General features: G+C 43.5%; 2 protein-coding genes across 5 annotated transcripts in view; one reads left to right on the top strand and one right to left on the bottom strand.

Annotated features, from left to right (window-relative positions):
* On the top strand, window positions 1-21630 carry C8A (complement C8 alpha chain). Its single transcript, XM_052666235.1, has 11 exons — window positions 1-243; window positions 2087-2183; window positions 2824-2968; window positions 3526-3670; window positions 5160-5349; window positions 6569-6769; window positions 8014-8254; window positions 12152-12280; window positions 13053-13222; window positions 15429-15651; window positions 16987-21630. Exons 1-11 carry the CDS (start codon window positions 125-127, stop codon window positions 17136-17138), a joined length of 1812 nt encoding a protein of 603 aa, XP_052522195.1. The 5' UTR covers window positions 1-124; the 3' UTR covers window positions 17139-21630.
* Window positions 21407-23755, bottom strand: part of C8B (complement C8 beta chain) — a 15620-nt gene continuing 13271 nt past the window's right edge. For all 4 annotated transcript variants that reach the window (XM_052666236.1, XM_052666237.1, XM_052666239.1 and 1 more), the window contains one exon: window positions 21407-23656. In XM_052666236.1, coding sequence (XP_052522196.1) covers window positions 23505-23656 — 152 coding nt within the window. In that variant the 3' untranslated portion in view covers window positions 21407-23504. The remainder of the gene's footprint in view (window positions 23657-23755) is intronic.

Below are 23755 nucleotides of genomic sequence, written 5' to 3'. Positions count from 1 at the left end.
CCAACATATTTCAGAGCTCGATGGGCTCCAGGCTTTTTCCGGCAGCACCAACCCCACAGACTCCTGAAGCCTCAAGAATTTGCTTGCAGCTAATTTAAAGCAAACATTTACATATGGAAAAACAATGTGGTGGAGCCTGTGCCAGGTTTCTCCCTTGATTCTCACTATATGCTCTCTGTCTATAACATCACGTTGGGCCACGGCTGCAGCATGCGGGGAGCCGGCGGCGGTGCCTGCCCAGAGGTAAGCTTGCTTCCATCCAGCTTTGCATACAGGAATTAGGGGCCAGTCAGTCAGCCCATCAATTCCGCCCCGACTTGAGGCATGTGCACACTGCTCTCTCTGTAAACAGCTACCAGGAAAAGAAAAAAAATATATACATATTGGCTGCTTTCCATGCACAAGCTCAGCATCGCAATTCCTTCTTATATGTACTGTCTGCACAATGGTTTTTCTTTCACACATGACAATTAAGCCTTCTTTAAACTTTCTTACTGAAGTCGCCGTATCATTTTTGGTCACTTGGATTGAATTCCTTTTTTTTTTTTTTTTTTTTTTTTTTTTTACAGGAAAGTTTACAAGGGAATATTTTTCATAACTTTCCTCACAGTAATTATTTTGCATTTGACCCGATTCCAATCCAAGCCAGATTCCTGTTTCTCTATTTTTTCCTCTGAACAATAATTAACCTATAGGAACGTCACTTGGGCTTTGAAGGAAGAGAGTAAACAAGTTACTTTTCCTAAAGCTACAGTGTTATGATGGCAGAACTATTTTTTTTTTCCTACAGCTATTAATTTCAGGCTTGTTCTAAAGGCAAATATGATTTAGAAGGATCAAAAAGGGTATCAGTGATAATTGGAACGTGAAGACAAGGAGAAGGCAGAAAGGAAAGAAAATCATGGTAGTGATACACTTAATTATGAAGGCTTATTCTGATAATCCTTCCTGAAAATGAACAAAGACGAGATTTTTGATGTTTGATGAACTTATCAAACAAGGCAGAATAATGAAGAGGTAAATGTAAAATCCGATCGAAGGTGAACCAATTAAGCACTTGGTGAAGTGCTGAAGAACACAGCCCACAAATCCTCCTGACAGAGCCAGAAGGCATCCACAGCAGCACCATCTCCAGCACAGGGTCTTTCTTGCAGACTCCCTGTTCTCCTTAGGACACAGCAGGTTTGATCCCTCCCATCACCCATCATCCCTAACCCTAACCATGGTGCCAATTTAGTGGGCTCACTGATTAATCTCCAAAGTGCTCCCAGCTCCACTAATTATCAGTGTTTCTCTTTGGGCTGCAGTCTCGTAAGTGAAACAGACTGCTCATTAGTTAATCACTAACATCACGATAATAATGTTTTGACTCAGAATAACCCCTCAAAATGCTTTGAAGGCTGCAGCAAACTCAGAGCCACATCATTACACCAGGGATTTCTTCTCAAGACAAAGAAACACATTATAAAAACAAAGGTTGTAGGATTTGAGGCGGAAACACAGAGATCATAAAGACTGGGCTGGGTGGCAAGGCAAATATTTTCTTGCTGTTATATATAGCACTATTCAGTGTATGCTCAGAGACTATGATCCAAAGACTATTGTGATGCATTACTTCTGCCATTTCCCATTTTTATATCTTCCTTTAATTTCCCCCTCCCCCACATACAGAAGGTGTGCATTTCCTTTTAGAAATCATCAGCCAACAAATCCTCATGATTAAAACAGCTTTGTGCCTTGCCAACCAGTGCCACTGGTGCAGCCATTCCCACGACCACACACAGCATCTGAGCCTGAGGTCAAATCTGTTTGCCAAAATACTGACCATAGGTTCAGAACTGTGTTAAAGAGAAGTGAAATAAATAGATTTCAGATCAAGGTGGCAAGAATAACTATTCCCAGATTTTGTGATGTGCTCCTCAGGAAAAAGCCTATTGGAAAGGGTTGGTTGCCTTCTCTCAGGAAGGAAGCTGGCTGACTGCCTTCTCATTTCATACAAAATAAGTTCCTATTAGAAGAACACACAGATCTTATTCATAAAGCTCATCTTCAAAGCTCTCAGAACACTGCCTCTCCCTCTCTTTAGAAGAAGCATCAGAGATGCAAGTTCTCCAGCTCCTGTCAACTGTCAGCTGAGCCAGTGGTCGGAATGGACTGATTGCTTCCCTTGCCAAGGGAGAAAAGTAAGGCTCCACTGTAATGTATGCATTTATCTTCTGATGTGCACATATTGAGGATGTACACACATTAATTATACATATGATACATATTCATCATCCTGAGGCATCTGTAAACTCACCCAAACATGATGGAGGTGCTCCTCTCGTAGAGAGGCTCTTGCTTTGGTGTAAACTGGCAATAAATTTAAGGCAGCAGAGCTGCAGAACACCAAATCAAAGCAAAAGGTGGAAGAACCAGGCCAGAATATTTGGCCAAAACTTTCTCCCTTTTCAATTTCAGAATTAATTATGGATCCCCTGGTTCTTAATGAAAATATTCTAACGAGAAGAAATTCAAAGCAGCCTTCATTCATCAGTTCCTGTTCTCAAATTCTGATATCATTCCAGACGCCTTCATAATTCAAGTCTTCATTTTCAAATACCTAACATAATTTTGCTTTCTAATGAGTTCATATCCCTGTATTTTTGTTCCCGTGCTTTTAATCTGGAAATGATTTGGCTCTTCTCACCCCCCTCCCCCCCCCCCAGGTTTAAAAGCAGCAATCCTCATTAATAACCCGTTAGAAACATCTCACTATCAGTGCTGTAATTTGTATCTACGTCCATCCAAGGGAAACAAATTAGATGTTTCTCTCTTGTGCAGCACCGGCACCGGACGCTGCTGCAGCCAGCAATGTTTGGAGGGCAGCGCTGCGAGGGGCCCCTCTGGGATGAGCAAAGCTGCAGTGCTGGGAAGAGCTGTGCCAGAGCTCCAAGCTGTGGGAATGACTTCCAGTGCAAGGAGAGCGGTGAGTGAATTGGACTCAGACTCCAGCCAAAGGTTTTGGGTGGGCAGAGCAGAAGTCCATCCATGTTACGTTTCAACTATTAACAGCATTGCCCATTAACCATATCTCTCAGTGTCACATCCCCACAGTTCTTGAACACCTCCAGGGATAGTGACTCCACCACCTCCTTGGGCAGCCTGTGCCAGTGCCTGATCACTCTTTCAGAGAAGTTTTTCCTTTTACCCAACCCGAACCTCCCAGGGCACAGCTTAAAGCCATTCCCTCTCATCCAGCTCTCAGCTAAAGCAGGTCAACATTGCTTCATCCACAGCACCGTTTCTCTCCATGATTGCCACATCAAGGCTTTCTCCTACCCCCAAAACAAAAGCTCTTTCAAGCTGCAGCTCCTGCAAACATTCATTCTTGAACTGTAATCATTGCTATAAGCTCCTGATGGAAGAGTGCAGTGTTTACCACACAGCATGGCTTCTTGTGGCACTGAAATACAGATACCAAATACCAAAGCAAATGCAAAAAGGGTTCCTGAAGGTGGAAGAACAATTCTCTGTGCACTCCAGGTCGCTGTATTAAACGGCATCTTGTGTGCAATGGCAATACAGACTGCAGAGATGGGTCTGATGAAAATGACTGCGAAGATGAAGATGCTGAACGCCCCTGTGGCAATCTGTTCCCCATCCCAGGGTCTGAAAAAGCAGCACGAGGGTGAGTAATTAATCAATAGCTGCAACTTCAGCAATCAAAACAGGGCTGTTTTATATTGCCCGTCCTTAATAAGAGCAGTGCTCCATGGACTGATACCATGCCATGAAAAAGCCAAGGGGGAGTACCAGCCCTCTGTTACCATGGGTAGCAGTGCAGATGCTGGAGGATTCAGCACAGCTTTTCTTTCCCTTTCTTCTCCAATTTACTACCAGAGCTTGCCTCAGCCACCCTGAAGCCACACTTCTTTACTACTCTCTGGGTCCAGCTAACTTACAGCTTTCACCAGTTCATAAGAGCAAATACTAAAGGAAACAGTAGATATTGGAAATGCAGCATCCCGCAGAGACTTCCATCTGTAGAGAGAATATCTGACTCCAGGATTTAGGACTTTGAAGCACAGAGTCAGAGCAGAGAGCCTGAGCACCAGATGATGATAAGCTGGAGAAAGTACTTGTACGCATGAAAAGGTTTTATTCTATTATGTTTTTTCTTTTTTTTTTTTTCTTGTCACAGAATATGAAGAAAAAAACAATCTAGAATGAATTTTAAGTCAAGTTGTCTACTGTGGCACTTTTGCCATAGATCTTGTGTTTTAGGCATGATGCTACTTAGTACCATTTGGAGAACATGAGCTACAATATGACAGCATAGCCATTCATTGGGCAGTTCTCCAACCTGTCTGACCCGATGCTCTGGAGTCAAAGAGAAAAATGCTCAGAGCATGAGGGCATCCAAAGTTCTTCGTGACCTATGTTAATTTGCACTGAGCACTGCATTCAATACTGCTTTGATTTGTTTCCTCTGCAGAACACACACGCACAAAAGCAATAGCACTGTCTTGTTTTTATAGATGATTCCCTGTTGTGAGGAGCAATGCTGCTGTCTAGTTTGAATAATGCTTTCATTTTGAGCCACTGAAACCCCACCTGTTACTTAATATTCCAGTAATCCAGAGGGCAGCACTGTGATGGCTTGGGAGCAGGAACAGGGAGGTGTAAGGAAATGATTAACTTAGCAAACCAATAGGAGACTCCAAGTCCAGGGAGGGCACTAATTCCATTGAAAAAATAATAATAATAATAGTAATAATGAGACCACTGCTAAAGACAGGAGATGAAATTAAGATAGGCAACACTTACAGTGAAGCCAGGAAATATTTTGAGATGCACCAGATCTCGAAAGGTTCACTGGGACTGGAAGAAGCCCAATACTTGGGACTTCCACAACTGTACTCACAGGGATGGACTTCTATCTCTAGCATCTGAGTCCAAACCAGTGTCTGGAAATCAAAGTTTGCCTTCTGTTAGCTTTGGGAAGGAGAGAGCACACTCAGCTCTCAGAGGATGGTTGCTGCTTAAGGTCCAAGTTGGATGTAAGAATGGATACATCTGGCACTGTAGCATTGTGAGGACAGAAATAGCAACAGACTCTGCTGGAAAAAGAACACAGGAGTTAAAGATCACTTTCTGAATGGTATTTCTTTCAAAAGATACAACATCCTAACACAAGAGGAGAGAAGGTACATATATGATCCTAAATTTCTGGGAGGTCACTGTGAATCTGTCTACAATGGGGAGTGGAGGGCACTGAGGTATGATGCCACGTGTGAACGCCTGTACTATGGAGATGATGAGAAGTATTTCCTGAAGCCTTACAACTTCCACATATACCAATTCCTGGTAAGTACTTGGGTGGTCAAATTTGGCAGTGCTTCCTTAGCTAAAAAGCCAAACTTGTTGCAAAGATACTATGCACATTATAGCAGAGGAGACAACTCACTGCATGCTTGCTGTCTTTCAAATTACCTTGCTCCAGTTGTCCCCAAGACAATAGACAACTGGTGATATAAGAGCAGTTTTATAGCACATCAAGGCACTGATGTGCTTTATCATCCAGGCATCCCCACTTTTATTCTACTCTAGACAAAGCCAAGATAATTCTTTTTTCCTCTCTAAATTCTGAGTTTTGCTCAGATTAATGACCTGTAGAGCTTGCAGAAGAAACTTGCCTCTCCAGGGATGAAGCTGACCATACGTAAAATCAGAACAATGCTAGCAATTCAACCCTTGGAAGCATTTAAGCCCTTGGAATGGCTAAAAGAAACATTAGTCTGAATTCTGAGGGTGATAGTCTAGCCACCAGCTCAAAGAGGGGCAATACTCCTCTCCTTATCTGCAAGCCCCATATGCACGCTGTCTTCAGAGACACCAGAGTCTAGGAAGACACTCATAACCCATGGAGATGTCTTTTTTTCAGTGTTTGTAATTTACCTGGCTTTTTACAGAGACAGCAAGTGGCACAGCCTGAGCTCAGCAGGGCTGCTGAGTTCCACACACCAGCAAAGCAGAGCTGTCATGGAAAAGGTCACTTCTCTAAAACATGGGCAGAACAATGTTTATTTTCTAACTTTGCCCTCATAAGTGGTTGGATTACTGCTGTAGAATCTTTTTCCTAAGTAAATTCCTCCTGAAGCAGGCTGGAGTGGAGTGGAAAAAAAATGATAATCACTCAAAACAGTCAGAATTTGGTAGAGCTGTAAGGATACGGAAGGAGAGCTTTTATAATGGGAAGTTTCAGGCTGGCTTGATAGACACCATTAGCAGCTTTGCCTGTTATGACATTTCTTCTGGTGGTTAAACACAAACCATTCCCCTGCATGTGGATTGATAAAGCAAGATGTGTGGCTTTATCTGGAATTTATCTGTGCCATTTCCCACACACTTCCAAATGAAATGTCATGTGGCTGCATTCTTTATTCTGCTCTCATTGATAAGGCAGCATTGACACCATCAGGAGCATCACTGGATTCAACAGAGGTATGACCAACTCCTTGAAGAAATAGGGAAAGATTCAAAAGGAAAACACATGAGAAATTAATGTGTGCTCCTTCCACTTTAGGCTTATGCTGATTCTGGATTCTCTTCTGAGTTTTACGATGATTCAAAAGATCTGATTGATGCCCTCAGAAGCAGTAAATCCAAAGGAGGGGGTTTCACCATCGGGATTGGGCCTGGAAAAATAGATTTCAAACTGAACCTCGGCTTCACCTTATCACGTGGCAAAGGATCCCTGAAGAATTTCACAGAATATACTGCAAAGGTAAAAAAAACAAAAATCAGCAATGCATACACGCCAGCCATCTTATCTGTGCATTGCATGGTATGGTTGTAACTTCTGCCTGCTTATTAATTACTTTTTTTTTGTTTTTAAACACATTGCAACTGTACATCAATTTGTTCACGTAATTGCAAATATATGATCCTTAGCAATCCTGTTTGTTGTTCTTATTACATTTTAGAAAACAGAGAGGAAAAATGAAATTGAATTACCAAGTACCACAACATGTCATCTCACCCCATCCTGTTTCATGGCTACATTAAGCACATATAAAAAAAAAAAACAACACAAGAGATAGCAATGAGGGAGGAAGAAATACCAAGATGTTGATCAAAACATTCCCCAGGGAATGATCTCCACTAGAAAATATATCTTGTTCTAATTAATATAAGCTGCCTGATAGGCAAATGCACTATTCTTGAAGAGAGGTTCAAGAAACATGATGAAAATAAGAGCTTCCAATAATAAGGCTTATTTCTCACAAGCTTTTCTCATTTTTGTCTAGCTGTGACATTGTCTTCCCCCATCTAATAACATGAATGCTACTATCTCCCACATATACTATGCCTTGTCTCCTCTGCTTTCTTGGTTGCTGATAGCAAACTATAAAGAATAATTATTTTGATAGCTTTCCAAGTTGAGAAGCCCTTAACCTGCTTGAATTTGGCACCACTAGAGCATTTACTGAGCACTTGTCTAGGTTCACTTGCAGCTGAACAGTGATCTGTTAGGGGAGGAATCATTTAAGGGGCTGTTTCTGTTGCACTGGCATTGTGTCTGAGGCAATGATTGGTCTGGAAGAGGAGCCATGGATATGTTGTTAGATCCAGTATGTTGTTAGGTTAGTAAATACTCCCCTCCCAGACAGGGTATCCTCCTGTAACCTCATCACGGTTGTCAAAATACAAAAGGGAATAACAAAAATGGAAATAGCAGAAATAGAGGATGAGGAAGAATCTTGCAGAGCTCAGTACATAAAAAAGAAACCCGCAAACCATCCAAACCATTACACTGCCCTCCACCTCACACAGCCACACATGAATGAGACATTGAAAAAAAAAAATAAAATTACCACTGATTTTGTTTAAATTTAGACTGCTTTCAAGGCTGCAACACGTACTGACAGTCATACTCAGGCTTTTCCCCGCAAGCTGGAGAACTAGGAATGACCTTCCCTCCCCCAGCCCCTCCATGAATATTGATTGTCTGCTCCTCTCTACTTGCAGAATGTTGGATTCATTAGAATTGCGACCAATGTGCAGACAGCCCGCTTCAAGATGAGAAGGAACAACATAATTTTGGATGAAGACACGCTCATCTCCCTGCGGGACCTTCCAGATATCTATAATTATGGCATGTATGCCAAATTCATCAATGACTATGGCACCCATTTCATGACATCTGGCACTATGGGAGGCGACCTTGAGTACATCCTCGTTGTTAACAAAGAAGAAATGAGACGAAAAGGTTAGAACGACACAAGTATTTAACTGCTCACAACTTTCTGTTCTAAACCAGGTATTTAACAACCTGTAGATCATGGAATAGGTCCAGTCCAGCATTTGGTGGCTCCTTGGTGGGTGGATGCTCATTAGCAGCCAGCTTGGAAAAGAGAGCCTATTTCTCATCACAAGATAGACATACATCCACCAAAAATCCCCAAAATGCAGTGGGGCTGGGGTATGAGTACTCACACGTTCTTCACAAGATACTACTTGATGCATAGCAGAGGAGAAGCTTTATTGTCACAAAATGTTCTTCCTGATCTCATTTTAGAATAATCTGAGTGAGGTTTTTTGGTAGTTTAATAAGGAATCCGAGTATCTTTTTCTCTCTTTCTCCAGTGTCACTTACTAGTCTTCTCTAAACCTCTTCTATTGCTTAGGGTCTTAGCTCTGGCCACCTTATGGATGCTCAAGGATTGCAAACTCATCCAAAGTAAAGAATGAGAGCCCACTGACACTTTCACATCCTAAAAATGAGGACTTCAATTTTCTGCAAATGGAAATAACCCATTGCACTTGGCAATAGCTCAGCATCTTATTCTGGCTAGTGTCATATCCAAAGACTACCAGAGCTCTGTCAGCTCCAGCTCTCAACAAATTAGAGCATATGAGGCTGGAGAGCTGTACCTCTAAATCTCATTCAATGAAACATCCACTGCAGATACCTAGACTGTAGAAATAGCCATTACCAGAGAGCCAAAGCCTAACGCTCTACCTAATCAAAAACACAAGATGCAGAACAACAGTAACATGGTACCATGGATTACACTAAACAGATGGCCAACTTTTGCAAAGGTGACAATAGTGCAACAGATCCAGATTTACCTAAATATCACCACTCTCCTCTGCTGAGGGTACCTATGCCCCTATGAGAATTCAGGTCAAAATAAATTTGAATTTGGAACTCAGGTGCAAATTGCTGAAATCACATCAGTTTCCATGGCTCTGCTCTCCAGTCTGAAATGTTTTGGTACCACCAGCACTAGAATAACTACACACTGCATAGCTAGCATTAGCCATGCCATCTTTCTGCAAGAAATTACCCATTTAGAGATTTTTTTCTGAATTCCTCAAATGGCAATGTTTGGAAACATGATGCCTCTTCAAATCATTCATTCACTTTGAAGAGTGAGGGACATAGAAGTGAACACAGCCTTGGCAAGCGAGTCATCAGGAAACAGACTGCCAAATTCAGAGGAAGAATTAATCAAGCACATGTGGATGCAGGCTATTATTTCACTTTCTCGTGTTTATTATGTATCTGAGGAGTATATTTATTGCTACAAGATGCCCTTTTTTAGGGAAGAAGGATGCTGAAGTTCAGCAAAAGACAAAAATGTGCCCCAGTAGAGATGTAATTTTCATTCTAATGGGGCACGTTTGTGTAATTTCCATCTAACTCAGATTCTGCTAGAAAGGCCACATTTATCAAATCAACAGCACTCTGCATCATATGATGTAGATCCATAAGGACCACCTGCAGTGGCTGATAAGCTACTGTGCAAAGCCATGAGGAAAAAGCAGCCTCTCCATTGGCGATCACTGCCATGCTTGCTTGAAGGCTGTATTTGCAAGAGGATTTATTCAACTCCCCTGAGGGATGGTCAGGATCAGGGTATAAAGCTCTCAAATCTTGAAAACTAGGGCTTCCAAAAACGAGTTTGAAGCAGGGCTGAGCAGCACAACTCCTGCTTTAGATCCACCCATACATCCTGAGAATCCAACTAGCCCAGGAAGCTACACATTAAATGCTTTGGAAGAGAAAACAATCCTTTTGTTTTCGTGGACAGGTGATTGAGCCAGTCATGCCCAGGAAATAAAATCCCTAGGCTGAGCTCTGCTTAAACGAGAATATCTGGTGGTCACTGAGACAACTAAACATACACATGAGCTAGATTTCAAGCACCTGAGAAACCTGAATTTTGATAATGAGGTCACCTTCTGCATTAAGACACACACAAACAGACCACAACCAACTTGTGCAGGGCTCAGGACTGCAGTTTTGCAGTGAGACCCATCACTAGCTTTCAGGCTGCAATAGCTTCCTTCTATGAACATGGCCACAAGTGAATTAAACAAATGCTTATGTCAGAGTAAGGTCCCTTGTTACTCTGCCATCAATATTTTTCATTACTTTTTTAAAAATAGATTGTTATGACTCTATTATTTAGCTGAAAATAATGTAATGTGTTCCCACATTACAAGAACATTTATGGGAGAAACATTACGCGCAGAGTAAATTAGAAAGAGTCTTCATATATTCTGATTAATTCAAAACAAAGCAGTAAATCTTGAGCACACTCAGCTATTGCAAATTACATAACATAAAAAAACTATCAGGGCTCCTCCCTCAAGTGCCAATATTTTCTATGACCATCTTTTTGCAATGATAACCACTTTGCATTTATCAAGACCCAATCTTGCTGCAGCCAATAGCAAATTGTATTGACAGACCCTCGCTGAACATAATTACTCAATAGGAACCATAGCAAATCAATTAACCAGGGCATTCCTTGAGTTTAATTTTATGGCCCTCCAACACTAAGATGAGCAATCACTCACGGTGCTTTGGGTGAGTGAACTTTACCCACTGCACTTACAACTGTTGAGCACTTTACTGCAAGTAACGGTGCGTTATCCATTTGATCTTCCTCAAGGGCTCCATTTTGCATGGAGATGTAATTCCCTATGAAGCCTTCAGAGGGTTTCAGAGGAATGTCACTTCAGGAACAGGACTTGAAGTCCCTTTCCTAGGGCACTGAGCACATACGTGAAGACACCGAGCGTCTCCACACCCTGCACAACTCCCCACCTCCCCATTAGGACATATGGGACAGAAAAACAGCAGTTTTTACTCATGTTTTAAAGGCAAGCAAGAGAGTGTGCTGCTCCCTAGCACAAGGCAAACTTAGTGCTCTGGGTCAGGCTCAACTAACTGGAGCCTCAACCATTAAACCACTAAAACACAGTGCAAAAATCCTGCCAAGAAGAGCAGGGTGTCTGACAAAAGGAGCATCGTGAAAGTCACCTATTTCTTACAATACCCATATTAATTGAAACAGAAAGATTTCCTAACTAATCCAAAAGACATTTTTCCATTTGCAGCAGACTGAAGCATACACATAAAACTACACCATATGAAATATGCACATTGCTTACCTTAGTGAAACCACCTCATTAGTCTGCTTCTCCCCTCTGCAGTCACTTCATGGGTCTCCAGTTACATATTTGTGTGATGTATGTGGCAGCACTATAACAGCATGCAATAAGGCTTTTGTAGCTTACAGCAGACAAAACTGTAGCAAGTGACTGCTGAAGGTGCTGCTTATACATTGGTCAGATCCTTAGTTTGGGAAAATTAGCAACAACATGTTGATTTCAGCTGCTGTTCCCAGCTTTACTCTATTTGTAAGTTAGTCTCTGGGGAGGGGGGAGGGGAGGAACAAAAAAGAACCAACACACACACACACAAAAAAAAAAACCCAAACAACAACAACCAAAAAAACCCCCACAAACAAAAACTACAAAATCTTTCCCATTTTAAATAAATGGCCAAAGAAGGAAATATGTGCTTGAAGTCTTGTATTAAGATATTCTGTTTCTTTTAATAAGAAGGAAACTACTTACTGGTAAGGAAGTTTCCCTATTCACCTAATATGGTCCAATACATCCCAATAAATGCTTGGCTTTGCCACTGTGAGGCTGAAGGCTGTTCTGTGCCTGGAATAAGCCTGTGAGTAACAGGCAATGTAATTAGCTGACTATTTTCCTCATTGATATGAAATACACAAGTGGGAAAATGAAAACCTTCCACTCAGTACTAATCACTGCATTTACTGTTTGCATTATTGCTTCACAGACATCAGCTATGAAGAAGTAACCACCTGTTTTGGCCTCTCAGTGGGCATGTCAGCCACAAAGCTTATGCTGCATTGGGAAGCATCTGTGTCACTCTCTGTCTGCGCAGAGAAACAGCTTCTGAATGCTGGTATGGTGATGGGATAGTTGTCTGCTAAGATACAGTCCATGGCTCCATTCCTTTGTCACTGAGCCTGTGGGTTAAGATAGGGTTACAAGGTATAGAAGGTGTTCTTGGGTGTTGTTCTTGGGTGCTAGCCCAAGACACAGCTCAGACCCAAGGTGGGACAAAAGCATATTTGGGTTCCACTCTCCAGGAGCAGGTGCCTCTTGAGAGATATTGAAGTAGTAAATGTAAGTAGAGTGAAAGGATGACTGGTGAGCTACAGTCCCTTCAGCCACCCCAGGGTGGGCAGGGATGAACCAGGGAGACAAAAAAAATCAGATCCAAGCCCCCATGCTCCCTTGGAATTGGCCCGTGGCTCCAGTCCCTCTGTAGATTCCCATGTGTCATCAAACATGCAGGAGACTTTGTTGTGACCCACGGGGCCAATGCCGGACCAGAGAGGGCAACAAGGTGTCTACTGCATAAGTTAAAGCTGATCATAACAAACAGAAAACCCCACTGATAGACAAGGAGGTCTGCATCCATGCTAAGCAGACATAAAGGCCAGAGATGTGCAGCCTCTTTAGGTCTTACCAGCTTTGGGCATTTGCCAGCGCTTAACTTGTCACCAACCACGTTATAACAATGCAGAGGGTTCACCCTGCCAGTGCAGAAAGAAATGGAGCATCCTTTAATTTTGGGAGTCCTGCACTGGTACCACTCACTGAGAGTCCCTATGATGACTGAACTGTGCAGTTCCTTGTGTAGATGTGGTAACTAAATATATGTGTGTTAGCTGACTTCTCAGATGCTGGGAGCAACAGTCCAGTCGTGGAAGATATCATTGTCCGGATTAAAGGTGGAGATACCTCTTACAGTGCACGGCCCTTAAGCAGTTGGGATAGCAACACGTATCGGCGCTGGGGAAGGTCATTAAAATATAATCCAGCTATTATTGATTTTGAGGTAAGGCTTTCTGCAGTTGAAGAAACTCTGCCACTATAACGAATGAAAGTGTAGCCGAGCAGATCATTTCGTATTTTTATTGTGATCCCATCACAGAACAAGATTAAATGTAATGGGCCACTGATCTAGTAACCTCTTATTCATTTCACAATGGGGAGTACATCTCCTGCTAGCAGCATCAGCAGGGAGGCAGACAAGGAGCTTAATGCTGGATTAGTGCCGAGTTAAGTTTGTGATGTGTCCCCAAACAGCTTCCCCGTGAGAGGCTCTCCATGGTTGCATCCACCCCTATTATTCTCACTAATGCTCCTGGCCTCCTGTATAGGCAGGATATTCATGGGGAACAGTTCACATTCTGCCTGCTTCAGAGCCACAGTGGTTCTAGCAAACCTCTGCACACCACGGTGGGTAATGAATCATAGAATCATACAATGGCCTGGGTTGAAAAGGACCACAATGATCATCAGTTCCAACCCCCTGCTATGTGCAGGGTCGCCAACTGCCAGGCCAGGCTGCCCAGAGCCACATCCAGCCTGGCCTTGAATGACTCCAGGAAAGGGGCATCCACAACCTCCTTGGGCAACCTGTTCCAATGTGTCATCACCCTCTGTGTGAAAAATACATTGTTATGGGTGCTTCCAGGAGTTAGAGCAGGAAAAACCACTTTCTCAGTGGGGTCCTATCTCTTCCCATGCTCTGCAGAGAGGGTTTGTGGCCATAAAAATCAGCAAAGTTCTTATCCTCCCATTTTATTGGATGGTCTGTAAAAAGGGAAGTTCAACTGGGGCATCCTATAGGGATTCTTAGTGTGAAGGAAGGACCAGGGTCACAGCGTGGACACAGTGTCATAGCCATCCTTGCTGTCAATAGAAGGAAGTACAGCAAGAGGGCCAAAAAGTAAAAGAGAAGTAGTGGAACTGGTAATTATTTGCATTACTGTCAGGAAAGTGGGAATCTGCAAAGCCTTCTGGGCAGCACCCCAGTAGCAGAAAGGCCAGCTAAAGAGCAAGTGCTTTCAGTCACAACCGAATGCATGCTTCAGGTTATTCACCTTTCTTCACCAATTCCCATCAACTCTGGGCAAAACTTATTGCAGTTTTCCAGTAAAACACCTGCTGGCCTCTCTGCTGGCTGCTTTGAGAGCTCAGCCATCATTGTGCAACCAGCAGCGTTTCATGCTGCCAATAAGTTCCTATGTCCACTATAACAGTGCTTATCTGTAGCTCGCGCTCATTTGTTAAACAAGTTTATACAAATTGGACTAAGAGCTCTTCCCAAAGCCTTTCTGATCCTCCTCGCCCTGTGTGCCTTGTGCAATGAGATGATGCTCAGGACTTTCCTGGACTGACGCTCACCAGTTCTCAGCCAGATGCATGCTAGGCATATAGATGTGTGTCCTCGCATCGGCCTTGAGCTTGTTGCTTTAAAGTTCCCTTTTGTTACTGGTGAAACTGGAAAGGCTGAGATTTTTCATGGATCCAGTTTTTAAACACAGCTGAATACCTAACACACCCTGAACAGCCACTCATGGCATTTCAAAAGGCAGAGCCCTGCCACCAGTGTATGAGCCTGATGCCCTTTGGCTAATCCTATCAATCCTATGGAGTAGGCTCAAAGCAGAAGGTAGGTTACAATTACAGCTGTCTACATCTGGATATTTTGATTAATCATACACAAGAACTGCATTTCGCTACTGGAAATACAAAAGCTTGCTATGCTTTTAAAGCTGTAGATGCCTTAGCATTATTTCACAGTATCAAAGAGCAAAATGTAGGCAGATAAAATTCTCAGTGTTTAGTTTCCATGATACCCGCTGTCTGAAGCTCTCACCCAAATGTTTTTGGTTCAAAAAAGCAAAAGGCGTGCAAGAACCTGACACTGTGGCAGCAGTAAGAAATCAATCAAACAACGGGCTTACTGGGGTGTTCTGATTTATCATTTGGATCCACATTGAAAAACCAAAGCATGTCAAAAGAAGCCATTCCCACACAGACCTCTAAGATGGGAAGAGTTTTGGACCAGTGGTTTCTCACTAGGCACTATCAGTGGTGGTAACGTCTGCATCACATCCATGCAGCTGTCGAGGAAGACAAATGAGCTTTTTCTCAGCCTTGCCTTTACCCAGCAATCTCCCTGCTCTCTGCAGCACCTGAGTTTGTCCCAGCTGTAATCTCCAACCTCCATTCTTTATCTCCATCCTGTGCAGCTGCAACCTATCCACGAAATCCTGCGCAGAAGTGCTGCTGGCAACATGGAAACCAAACGGCAGCACCTGAAGCGGGCTTTGGATGAGTACCTGCTGGAATTCAATGCCTGTCGCTGTGGGCCATGCCAGAACAATGGGGAACCTGTCCTGGTGGGAGATGAGTGCTCGTGCCAGTGCCGGTCTGGATACAGTGGCCCTGTCTGTGAGCAGACTGAGCACCAAGGTGAGGTCCCAGTGTGCTCCCATAGAGGGGACAGAGCTGTCCATGCACGTGGTAAACCAACACAGAATATCCTGAGTTGGGGGGGGAATAAAGATCACTGAACCCAACTCCTGGTTCCACATGGGACCACCTGAATCCTATGGTTGAGAGAGATGTCCCAGCACTCCCTGAGCTCTGGCAGGTTGGGGCAATGCCTTTCCCTCGCCCCCACCCAGCCCTCCCTTGATGCAATTCTATGCCATTCCCTTGGGTCCTCTCACTGTCCCAGGTTGCAGAGCTCATGCTGTCCCCTCATTTCCAGTGAGGAGCTGTAGGACTACCATGAGTCCTCCCCTCTGCTGACACACGATGTTAAACAGAGCAGTTCCACCCAACACAGCTCCAGACCTTCAAATACCTGCTGGTAATTAGGGCCTCTCCACTGGAAAATCAGATCTGCGATAAGGAATACAAGCAAAGTTTGGTAGATGATTTATGAAACTGAACTAAAAAGCAGTGGCTCAATGACTCAAAAGTGGCCTTTTTTTTTTGTTTTTTTTTTTTTTAAGAAAACCAGCAACCTCAGGTTGGGTTGTCTCCAAACCTAAGAAACCCATTGCACTCACACAAATTGCTCTGAGCATCACGGCATCAAAAAGCCCTCTCAGATCCCCAAGCCCAACCCCAACACACCCCGAATGTACCCACTGACCATGTCCCTCACTGCCACATCTCTGTGGTTCTTGGACACATCCAGAAATGGTGGCTCCTGGTTTTTAGAAATGAAGAGGGGACAGAGCAGGATTTTCAGCTCATGGAAATGAAGCGGATTTTTAGTTTCAAAACTCATTTAAGAGCAAATGTGGTTTTGTTTTTTTGATTTTTTTTTTTTTTTTTTGTTTTTGTTTTTTTTTCTAAAGAAGAGTATTTCAGAAGCTGGGAAGCCCAGCTTTTCATCCAGCTCTAAGTAAGAGCACACAAATCCATTTTTACTGTTCAGATTAATAAAGTGCCCAAGCCAGAGATGAAGGCCAGCTGAGTAAATAAAACACGACAGTAAATGACAGCCATCAAGCACTCCCATCATTCAGAAGCACTGCTGTAATCTATAGTATCGAACACACCTGACATCTCAGTCTGTATTGTAAAGAAAAAGCCTCAAACTGACCCATCTGCACAGGGACAGGTGGGCTTTTGGGACAGCTCCACAACAGTGAGTCTAGGGGATATTTGTCCCTCTGCCTTGCTTGGAGGTGGGGGAATTAGCACAGAGAGCTGCTGGCAGCCCTTTGGGAAGTCAAACTGCAGCTCTTCAGGTGAGACAAACATTATAATTTATGTCCTATGCTTTTCCAGGCACAGAGACAGATGGGCACTGGAGCTGCTGGTCATCCTGGACCTCGTGCCAGTCAGGCTCACGGCACCGCAGCCGGCAATGCAGCAACCCAGCCCCGCAGCATGGAGGGGCATCCTGCATGGGGAGAGATGAGCAGAGCTCTTCCTGCTGAACCCAGCATGGCTCCATAGGCATGAGCTCAAGGCTCTAAGTGCCTCAGGTATGAAATACACAGGTTAGAACTGTTTACTCGCGGAAATGTCTATGTTTGCCTTTGGAAAACAAATTAAAAGCTCGCGATCCTTGCATTTTTATGCAGTTGGTATTGGCATATGTACCATGAAACTTTTATAAGTTGGCACCGTCAGATTCTTACGTCTAGCATATTGGACAGGGCTGTGTCTTCAGTAAAGCCATATGCTGAGCTGCATGGAGGAAGCTTAAGCCCAAAGACGTTCAAAGAGCCATTGTGAAATGTCAGCTCAAAGATTCTTACATCAACAAATAAAGTAACAAAGAGGCCGGAAGGAAACCATTCTTCAGGGGATGCTCACATAGGGGCAGGCTGCTCCTCCAGTGATGGGCTGATTGGCACATGGGCATTTCATGCCCTGGGCATCCAGAGACAGAGAATTTGCTACTGAGCTGCTTGATTTAAAGATCTCTTCTGAACGTAAGGCATAAATCTCAGCACAGGAATACATGTGGTATTGAACTGCATCCAGAGCCCACAGCTCAGCCCTCTTAATGAACTGCCACAAAACCCAGGGAGGACAGAAGGCAAGTGGCACTTTATTTCACTGCGCTTTGCATTGCAGGGAAAGCAGGGAGGGGGGAAAAAGCCCTGAGAAGGAATCAAGCATTATGAACAGCAACAAAACCTCAAAGCACAAAGGAGCACTTCTACATACATTTGAATGGGAAAGGAATCGTGGTTTAGTGAAAGAAATTGCTCAGCTCTAGCTCTGATGCTTGGAAATGCTTGTTTCTCAACAGTGTGTCGGTGGTGATTTAGAGGCTGACATGTAGCTGATGTAAATCAGTGTAGCTCCTTCACTGCAGCTGATTTATGCTACCCGAAGATCTGGCCCCATATTTTCTTTTGTGTGCACATTTGCCAAAAGATAATTTTTTCTTTTTTTAATCGCTTCTGTTTTGCTTGAAAGTGAAACTGCAGCATTTTTTTTCTCTTCTTTTCTTTTTTTTTTTGTATAAGAAAATAACAAACCGTGCTGTCTCAAACACCAAGGTTTGATTTTTCAGTGAAAAATTACTACGACACGTTTCTAAGATGTGGATAAATGTCTGAAAAAACGGTGGCCTTTTTGCCAAGCTTGCTTTCCCAGGTAAAGTCTGCATTCATCCAGAGATAGATTTGCTCCCCAGGGTTTGGATCTGATGTCTTCTATGCTGAGAAAATGCAGCAGCATGAAGCATCCACTGATACTGGTGTGATTAAGGCAGCACGGAGGAAAGTGAGCAAAGCAGCATTTTCCCACTATGGTTCTATCAATAGTTGTTGGCATAGGGCTGGGACATTATGCAGGACATGATCAATGGGCAAAGGGGTGATGGGATGATGGTTGCTTTTGATGACTTGGACTTGATAAAGAAATTCTTTACTGTGAAGATGGGGAGATGCTGGCACAGGTTGCCCAATGAAGTTGTTGATACCACCTCCCTGGAAGCACCAAGGCCAGGCTGGATGGGGCTGTGAGCAACCTGGTCTAGATGGAGGTGTCCCTGCCTATAGCAGGAACTACATGATCTTAAAGGTCCCTTCCAACCCAAACCATTCTGTGATTGTATCATCTTAGAGGTCCCTTTCAACCTTAATGATACTATGACTCAGTGATTATGTAGAAACATATGACAGGGTTCTTACATCCAAAACTATTTTGGTTCATGGGTGATTCTCACCTGTGCACAGACTGCTTGGGACAAAACCCAAGAGCAAATGAGAGTCAAGCTACTGCAGTGAGCCTCTGTGGCCAGGGGGAAGAAATTAATGAAGGGAAAGATTTGCTGTCTAAGAGGCTGGAGAGTGGAGGCTGGGGGAAGATGACCTGCAGCCTCACCTTTGGAGGCATTTCTATAAGGCTGGAAAGTCACCACAACCAGAGAAATCCAAATGATGAAAGAATTGAATGTGAACCAACACCAAGAAGGGCTGGGCAGCAGCCCCTTTCCTCTGCTCACCCAGGACTCAGGCATCTTCCTCCCCAGAGCTCAGAGCAGAGAACTGCAGTCCAGGGAGAAAATGCCCATAAGGTCTGTTTAAATTAAAAAAAAAAAAAAAAAGAGAGAGAAAAGAAATAAAAAAGATTATGAGCAATTACACATTTACCACTTGCCACTCAAAGAAGCTAATATTTCTCCTGCTGAAGTGGCCAGCATGAGAGCTGTGCTAGATGAGATAAGGAGCAAAAATGTACATTTCTTACTTAAACTAAAAGCTTAGAGGGTACAATAAAACACTACGGTTCCACCCTGGCTTTAATGAATGGATTTTCCCCTCTTGCACATTGACATACATTTGATATAGTTATTTATCCTATATATTTCTTGTGGCATATTTCCCAGGAGACCTTGTTTATCTCTCTCGTAAGTACATGATGGATGTATGGTGCTTTGGATAAATGGTATCACAATCAGATATTTTTATGGATATAGGCAAACTGGGTTATTAACAAAGGAAGGGCAGAGAAGAACCAGTACGCAACAGAAAACAGCAAATGATTGATGACAATACACCTGAGGTTGCAAGGTGCAGGCTCCAGATAACCAGCTAACAGGAGAGGAGATAAGGGCAGTGCCTGAGACAGAGCTGTTTCCCACCCCGGGGTCAATGTCATGCTGGCTGCCCCAATGGATGGGTCCCTCCCAGCCCTCTATTTCACAGCAGCTGAGGACTGCCCACTGGGAGCAGCTCTGAGATTGTCTCCTTCCCCTCTATACAGTGTTAAGGCACTGCTGCAGGAAGAAGCAAAACATCAAATCTACCCCAAACTGCAAAAGACAACAGAAATGACAAAAGACAGTAGATAAAAACAAAAGAAATGCCAGATCCTGGGGAGTTCAGGGGGAGGCTGGCATTTGTTGTGCTGCTGCATTGTGCCCAGCACAGTGAGAGTCTAAGTGCTAATAATGGTAGTACATAATGGTAATAATGACTGTCCTCCTCTCTAGTGTTGTTGATTTACACAACCAGAAGGTGTTAAAATAGGATATAAAAGGAAGAGAAATCTGCAGCCATAATTTGAAAGCTGGCGGTTTGCTTTGGTGCTTATTGGGCTGTATTACGAGTACTGCAGAACAACCCACTGTTGGCAATCTGGGGACTGTTATCACCTCTACATGGACTTGCTGGGTCACTTTCTATGCAGTCTCTCTGTCTGTGTCCATTACTTTCTCTGTAAAGCAGATTTCTGGTTTATATGCCCTCAGAGGCCTGGGTGGGGACAATGGCAAGACTGCTGCAAGTCACCCAGCTCTCCTACCGTATCAATGCAAGGGATCATGGATCAGCTGCTGGACCGTGAACCAACCTGATGACAGCCTAGACCAAATCCCAGCTGGAAATCAGTCTGACCCATTTCCGATGTTAGGTGCAGTAAGAATCAGGCTGGTTTTGTGCTGGGAAAGTTGGACACAGAATCACAGGGTCACCAAACCATTTAGGATAAAAAAGACCTTCATGATCACCAAGTCCAACCATCAGTCTGATGCTGAGACTCATCACAAAACCATGATCCTTAGTGCCATGTCCACACATGTCTTGAATACCTCCTGGGATGGGGACCCCACCATTGCCCCAGGCAGCCCGTTCCAATGATTGAACACTCCCTGTCTGTAAGGAAATTCTTCCTAATATCATGACACGACAATTAGAACTTACCAAAAATACTGTTTCTGGAACTTCTCCAAACCATGTTGACTGGATCCATCACACATCACAGCAGCAACATCTTCAGGAAGGAGGTGGAAAAAATACATTTTCCCTGTTTACTGAGTTTATTTTTAGCATGCAAATAGCAATAGCTGTGACAACCAGTCAGTATGGCTCTTGTGCTGAGACACAGGTGACAAAAGCAATGATACAGAACTACCACAGGTTTAAGGAACCACACAGTCTTAGAATAGTTTGGGTTGGAACAGATCTTTAAATCATCTAGTTCCAATGTAAAGAAACCCATATTAATACAGCACATCTGGTCCAGGGCAGGAATGCAATATGAGATGCAATAAAGCCCATTGAGACAAGAATCTTAGCCAGGAAAATGGGCTTAACCAGCAGAGAACATGCACGTGTTGTGTCTGCAGCCTTCTTGTTTTCATACCTGGGTTATTAATGTCAACTTGCACGGAAAGTGGAAGTGAGAAACCCCAGTAAAAGATAGTACCAAAATTTAATGCATATCAAAATGAAACAATAAAACCTTCAGCACAGAATTTTTTATTACCCTCCAGGTCATCGTAAATTGTTAGCTAGTTAAATCAAAGCACAAAATCACAAGGACAAGATAAAGTTATGTCCTTTAGGGGAGGCTCCTAGAGCCTATAGGCTCAACATGCAACTGCTACTGAAACGATACACCAGGTAGGCTGTCCTACTCATTTGAAGATTGCCAAGTCTTTCTTCCTCCAAAAAACAAAACAAAACACCCAATCCAAATCCAAATAATACAAACTCAGGCATTTCCACTTCAAAAAATCTGGGCTTTCCTGATAGGGGGCAAGCTTTGGGTTGCTGTATTTTGCTCTGCTTGCAGCAGCAGCAGATAGATGCACTATGACCACAGGTCAGAGTGCTTACTCCACTGTGATGGAGTGGGGGTCACATTTACAAAAGACACTCTACTTATCTGAGAAAGCTCCTCAATCAGAAGGGGAAGCAGCAGCACTGCAGCGCGTGCCCTCACAGGCAGGTGCCCATGAACCAACGCAAGCTGGTGACTGGGCTCCTCTGTTGCACTGCTTCCACAGTGCCCCTTTAAAAACCACAAAGAAAAATGCAGATTGCATTAGCAGTGACCATGAACCTGAATGAGCCACTTGGCAAATTCCTACCACACAAAAGACATCACAGTTACACAGTGGATGAGGAAATGTTGTGGGTTGGCAGCCCAATTACATATGTAGCCCATTATGAGTACAGAGGGAGCTGCTTTTACATATGCACATATCCAATGTGCTCTTCCTTTCTTAAAGCTGTCACACAAACCTTGTCGATAAGTGTGGAGGCGGCATGAGGGCTAAAACTAAATGCATGTTCCATTGTTTATATGTCAGAGAGCCTGAGATGTTCTTACAAGAATTGCATTTAGACAGCATCAGTCTGAAAGAAGAGAAACTGGTGATATCAACCCATCATCACCAGCATCCTTAAAAGCCTTCCTAAGAATGTTTGACCTTGCTGATGTTAGGAGACTCACAACACTCACAAATGACTTTGCACTGGTTGCACTGTTTTCCCAAAGCAAAGCTTCTCTTGTAATTTTATAGCATGCCCCAACAAATGTCTGTGTAAAAATCATTAACTACCAAACAAGCTGCAGGAGGAAAGTCCCCAGACCATTTGTTCTCAGTTGAATCGCAAAGCAGTGCATAGAGACATAAGTTCCACTTTTGTAGGACCTGGGTTGTGATGCATTGCTTTAGGGATGGTAACAAAGGGCAAATCACACATTTTGCTTTGTCTCATTTCATAGCAAACCCTCTCCATCTCTGATGACCTAACCTGCGAGCAGTCATCTCTGCTGCCTTCCCAAAGCCCCAGGCAGCAGCAGAAGGAGCAGCTGCTTTCCCATTCCCCATTCCAGTAAAATCCCTTTGTCCTTCCCTGACTTCTCCAAGGAAAAAGTATCTGAGTGTATCAGGGTGCACTCAGTGTGCCTGTTCTACTTCTGAATGCACAGGAGGAAGCTTGTCTCTGCAGTGAGTACCACTGCTGTGCAGTTACATAACAATACCTCACTGTCACCAGATTGCACTTTGCAGTTTGGTTTTCACTCCTTCAACATAACTTCTAATACGACAGAGAATTTAAGTTAAATACCATAAATAGGGAAACTGGGGAAGTGGCTTTGAATGTCACACTAGATACTATAGTGCTCATTGAGATTTAGACTTTAATATGCTGTATTTCACTCCACGTGACACAGCTGTCTTCACAGAAGCTGCATGTTAGTGCATATTCTGGTGTAAGATCAGTCTTTTCTTATCTCAAAGGAACCTTCAAAAATAAAATGGCAGAACTTAAAATCACACAACAGTCTCTACCAAATAAGGCATGAGATGCAGCTCGTCCCTATTTTGACATAAAGACACAGAAAAACTACAGAGAACAGTAAGCACAACCAGAGCATGGGACAACTGCAAAGCACGTCCAAAGCTGCGATGCTACCAATGCCTTCTGAATGCACTGGGATGAGACAAGCAGAGCAGAGCCAACTTAGCAAGCTAGTCAGGTAACACCTTCCCACTCGGTTTGGAAGCTGGTCACTGTGTGTACACTGAGTTCTTAATGATTTTCCCTCTAGCAAGTAACTGTTTCAGCATCTGGCCCTGAACAAGATGAGCCGCCATTCCGCGGTGCCGGGTTGTTGCACTGCCGCCTCCTTGTTCGTTGACCTCCTGAGCACGGAGACCAGCTGGCCCAGCAACCCCAGTTTCCATTAATAGCAGCATCTGGAAAATAAAAACCAAGCCAGAGAGGACTGTCAGAATAAAGCAGCTCTTTCCATGGGGAGAGCTGTCAGATTCCATGAATCGTATTTACATACAAAC

The sequence above is a fragment of the Tympanuchus pallidicinctus genome, unplaced genomic scaffold, assembly GCF_026119805.1.
Source record: "Tympanuchus pallidicinctus isolate F22 unplaced genomic scaffold, pur_lepc_1.0 scaffold7, whole genome shotgun sequence".
NCBI lineage: Eukaryota > Metazoa > Chordata > Aves > Galliformes > Phasianidae > Tympanuchus > Tympanuchus pallidicinctus.
The sequence above is the reverse complement of the archived record's forward strand: the minus strand, read 5'-3'. Positions and strand labels throughout refer to the sequence as shown.

Excerpts from the sequence above, each read along its gene's own strand:
- C8A (XM_052666235.1), top strand. The coding sequence starts at position 125 with ATGTGGTGGAGCCTGTGCCAGGTTTCTCCCTTGATTCTCACTATATGC. Across the intron at positions 3,671-5,159 it reads TCTGAAAAAGCAGCACGAGG|ATACAACATCCTAACACAAG; the intron begins GTGAGTAATTAA and ends TTCTTTCAAAAG. Across the intron at positions 8,255-12,151 it reads AGAAGAAATGAGACGAAAAG|ACATCAGCTATGAAGAAGTA; the intron begins GTTAGAACGACA and ends ATTGCTTCACAG.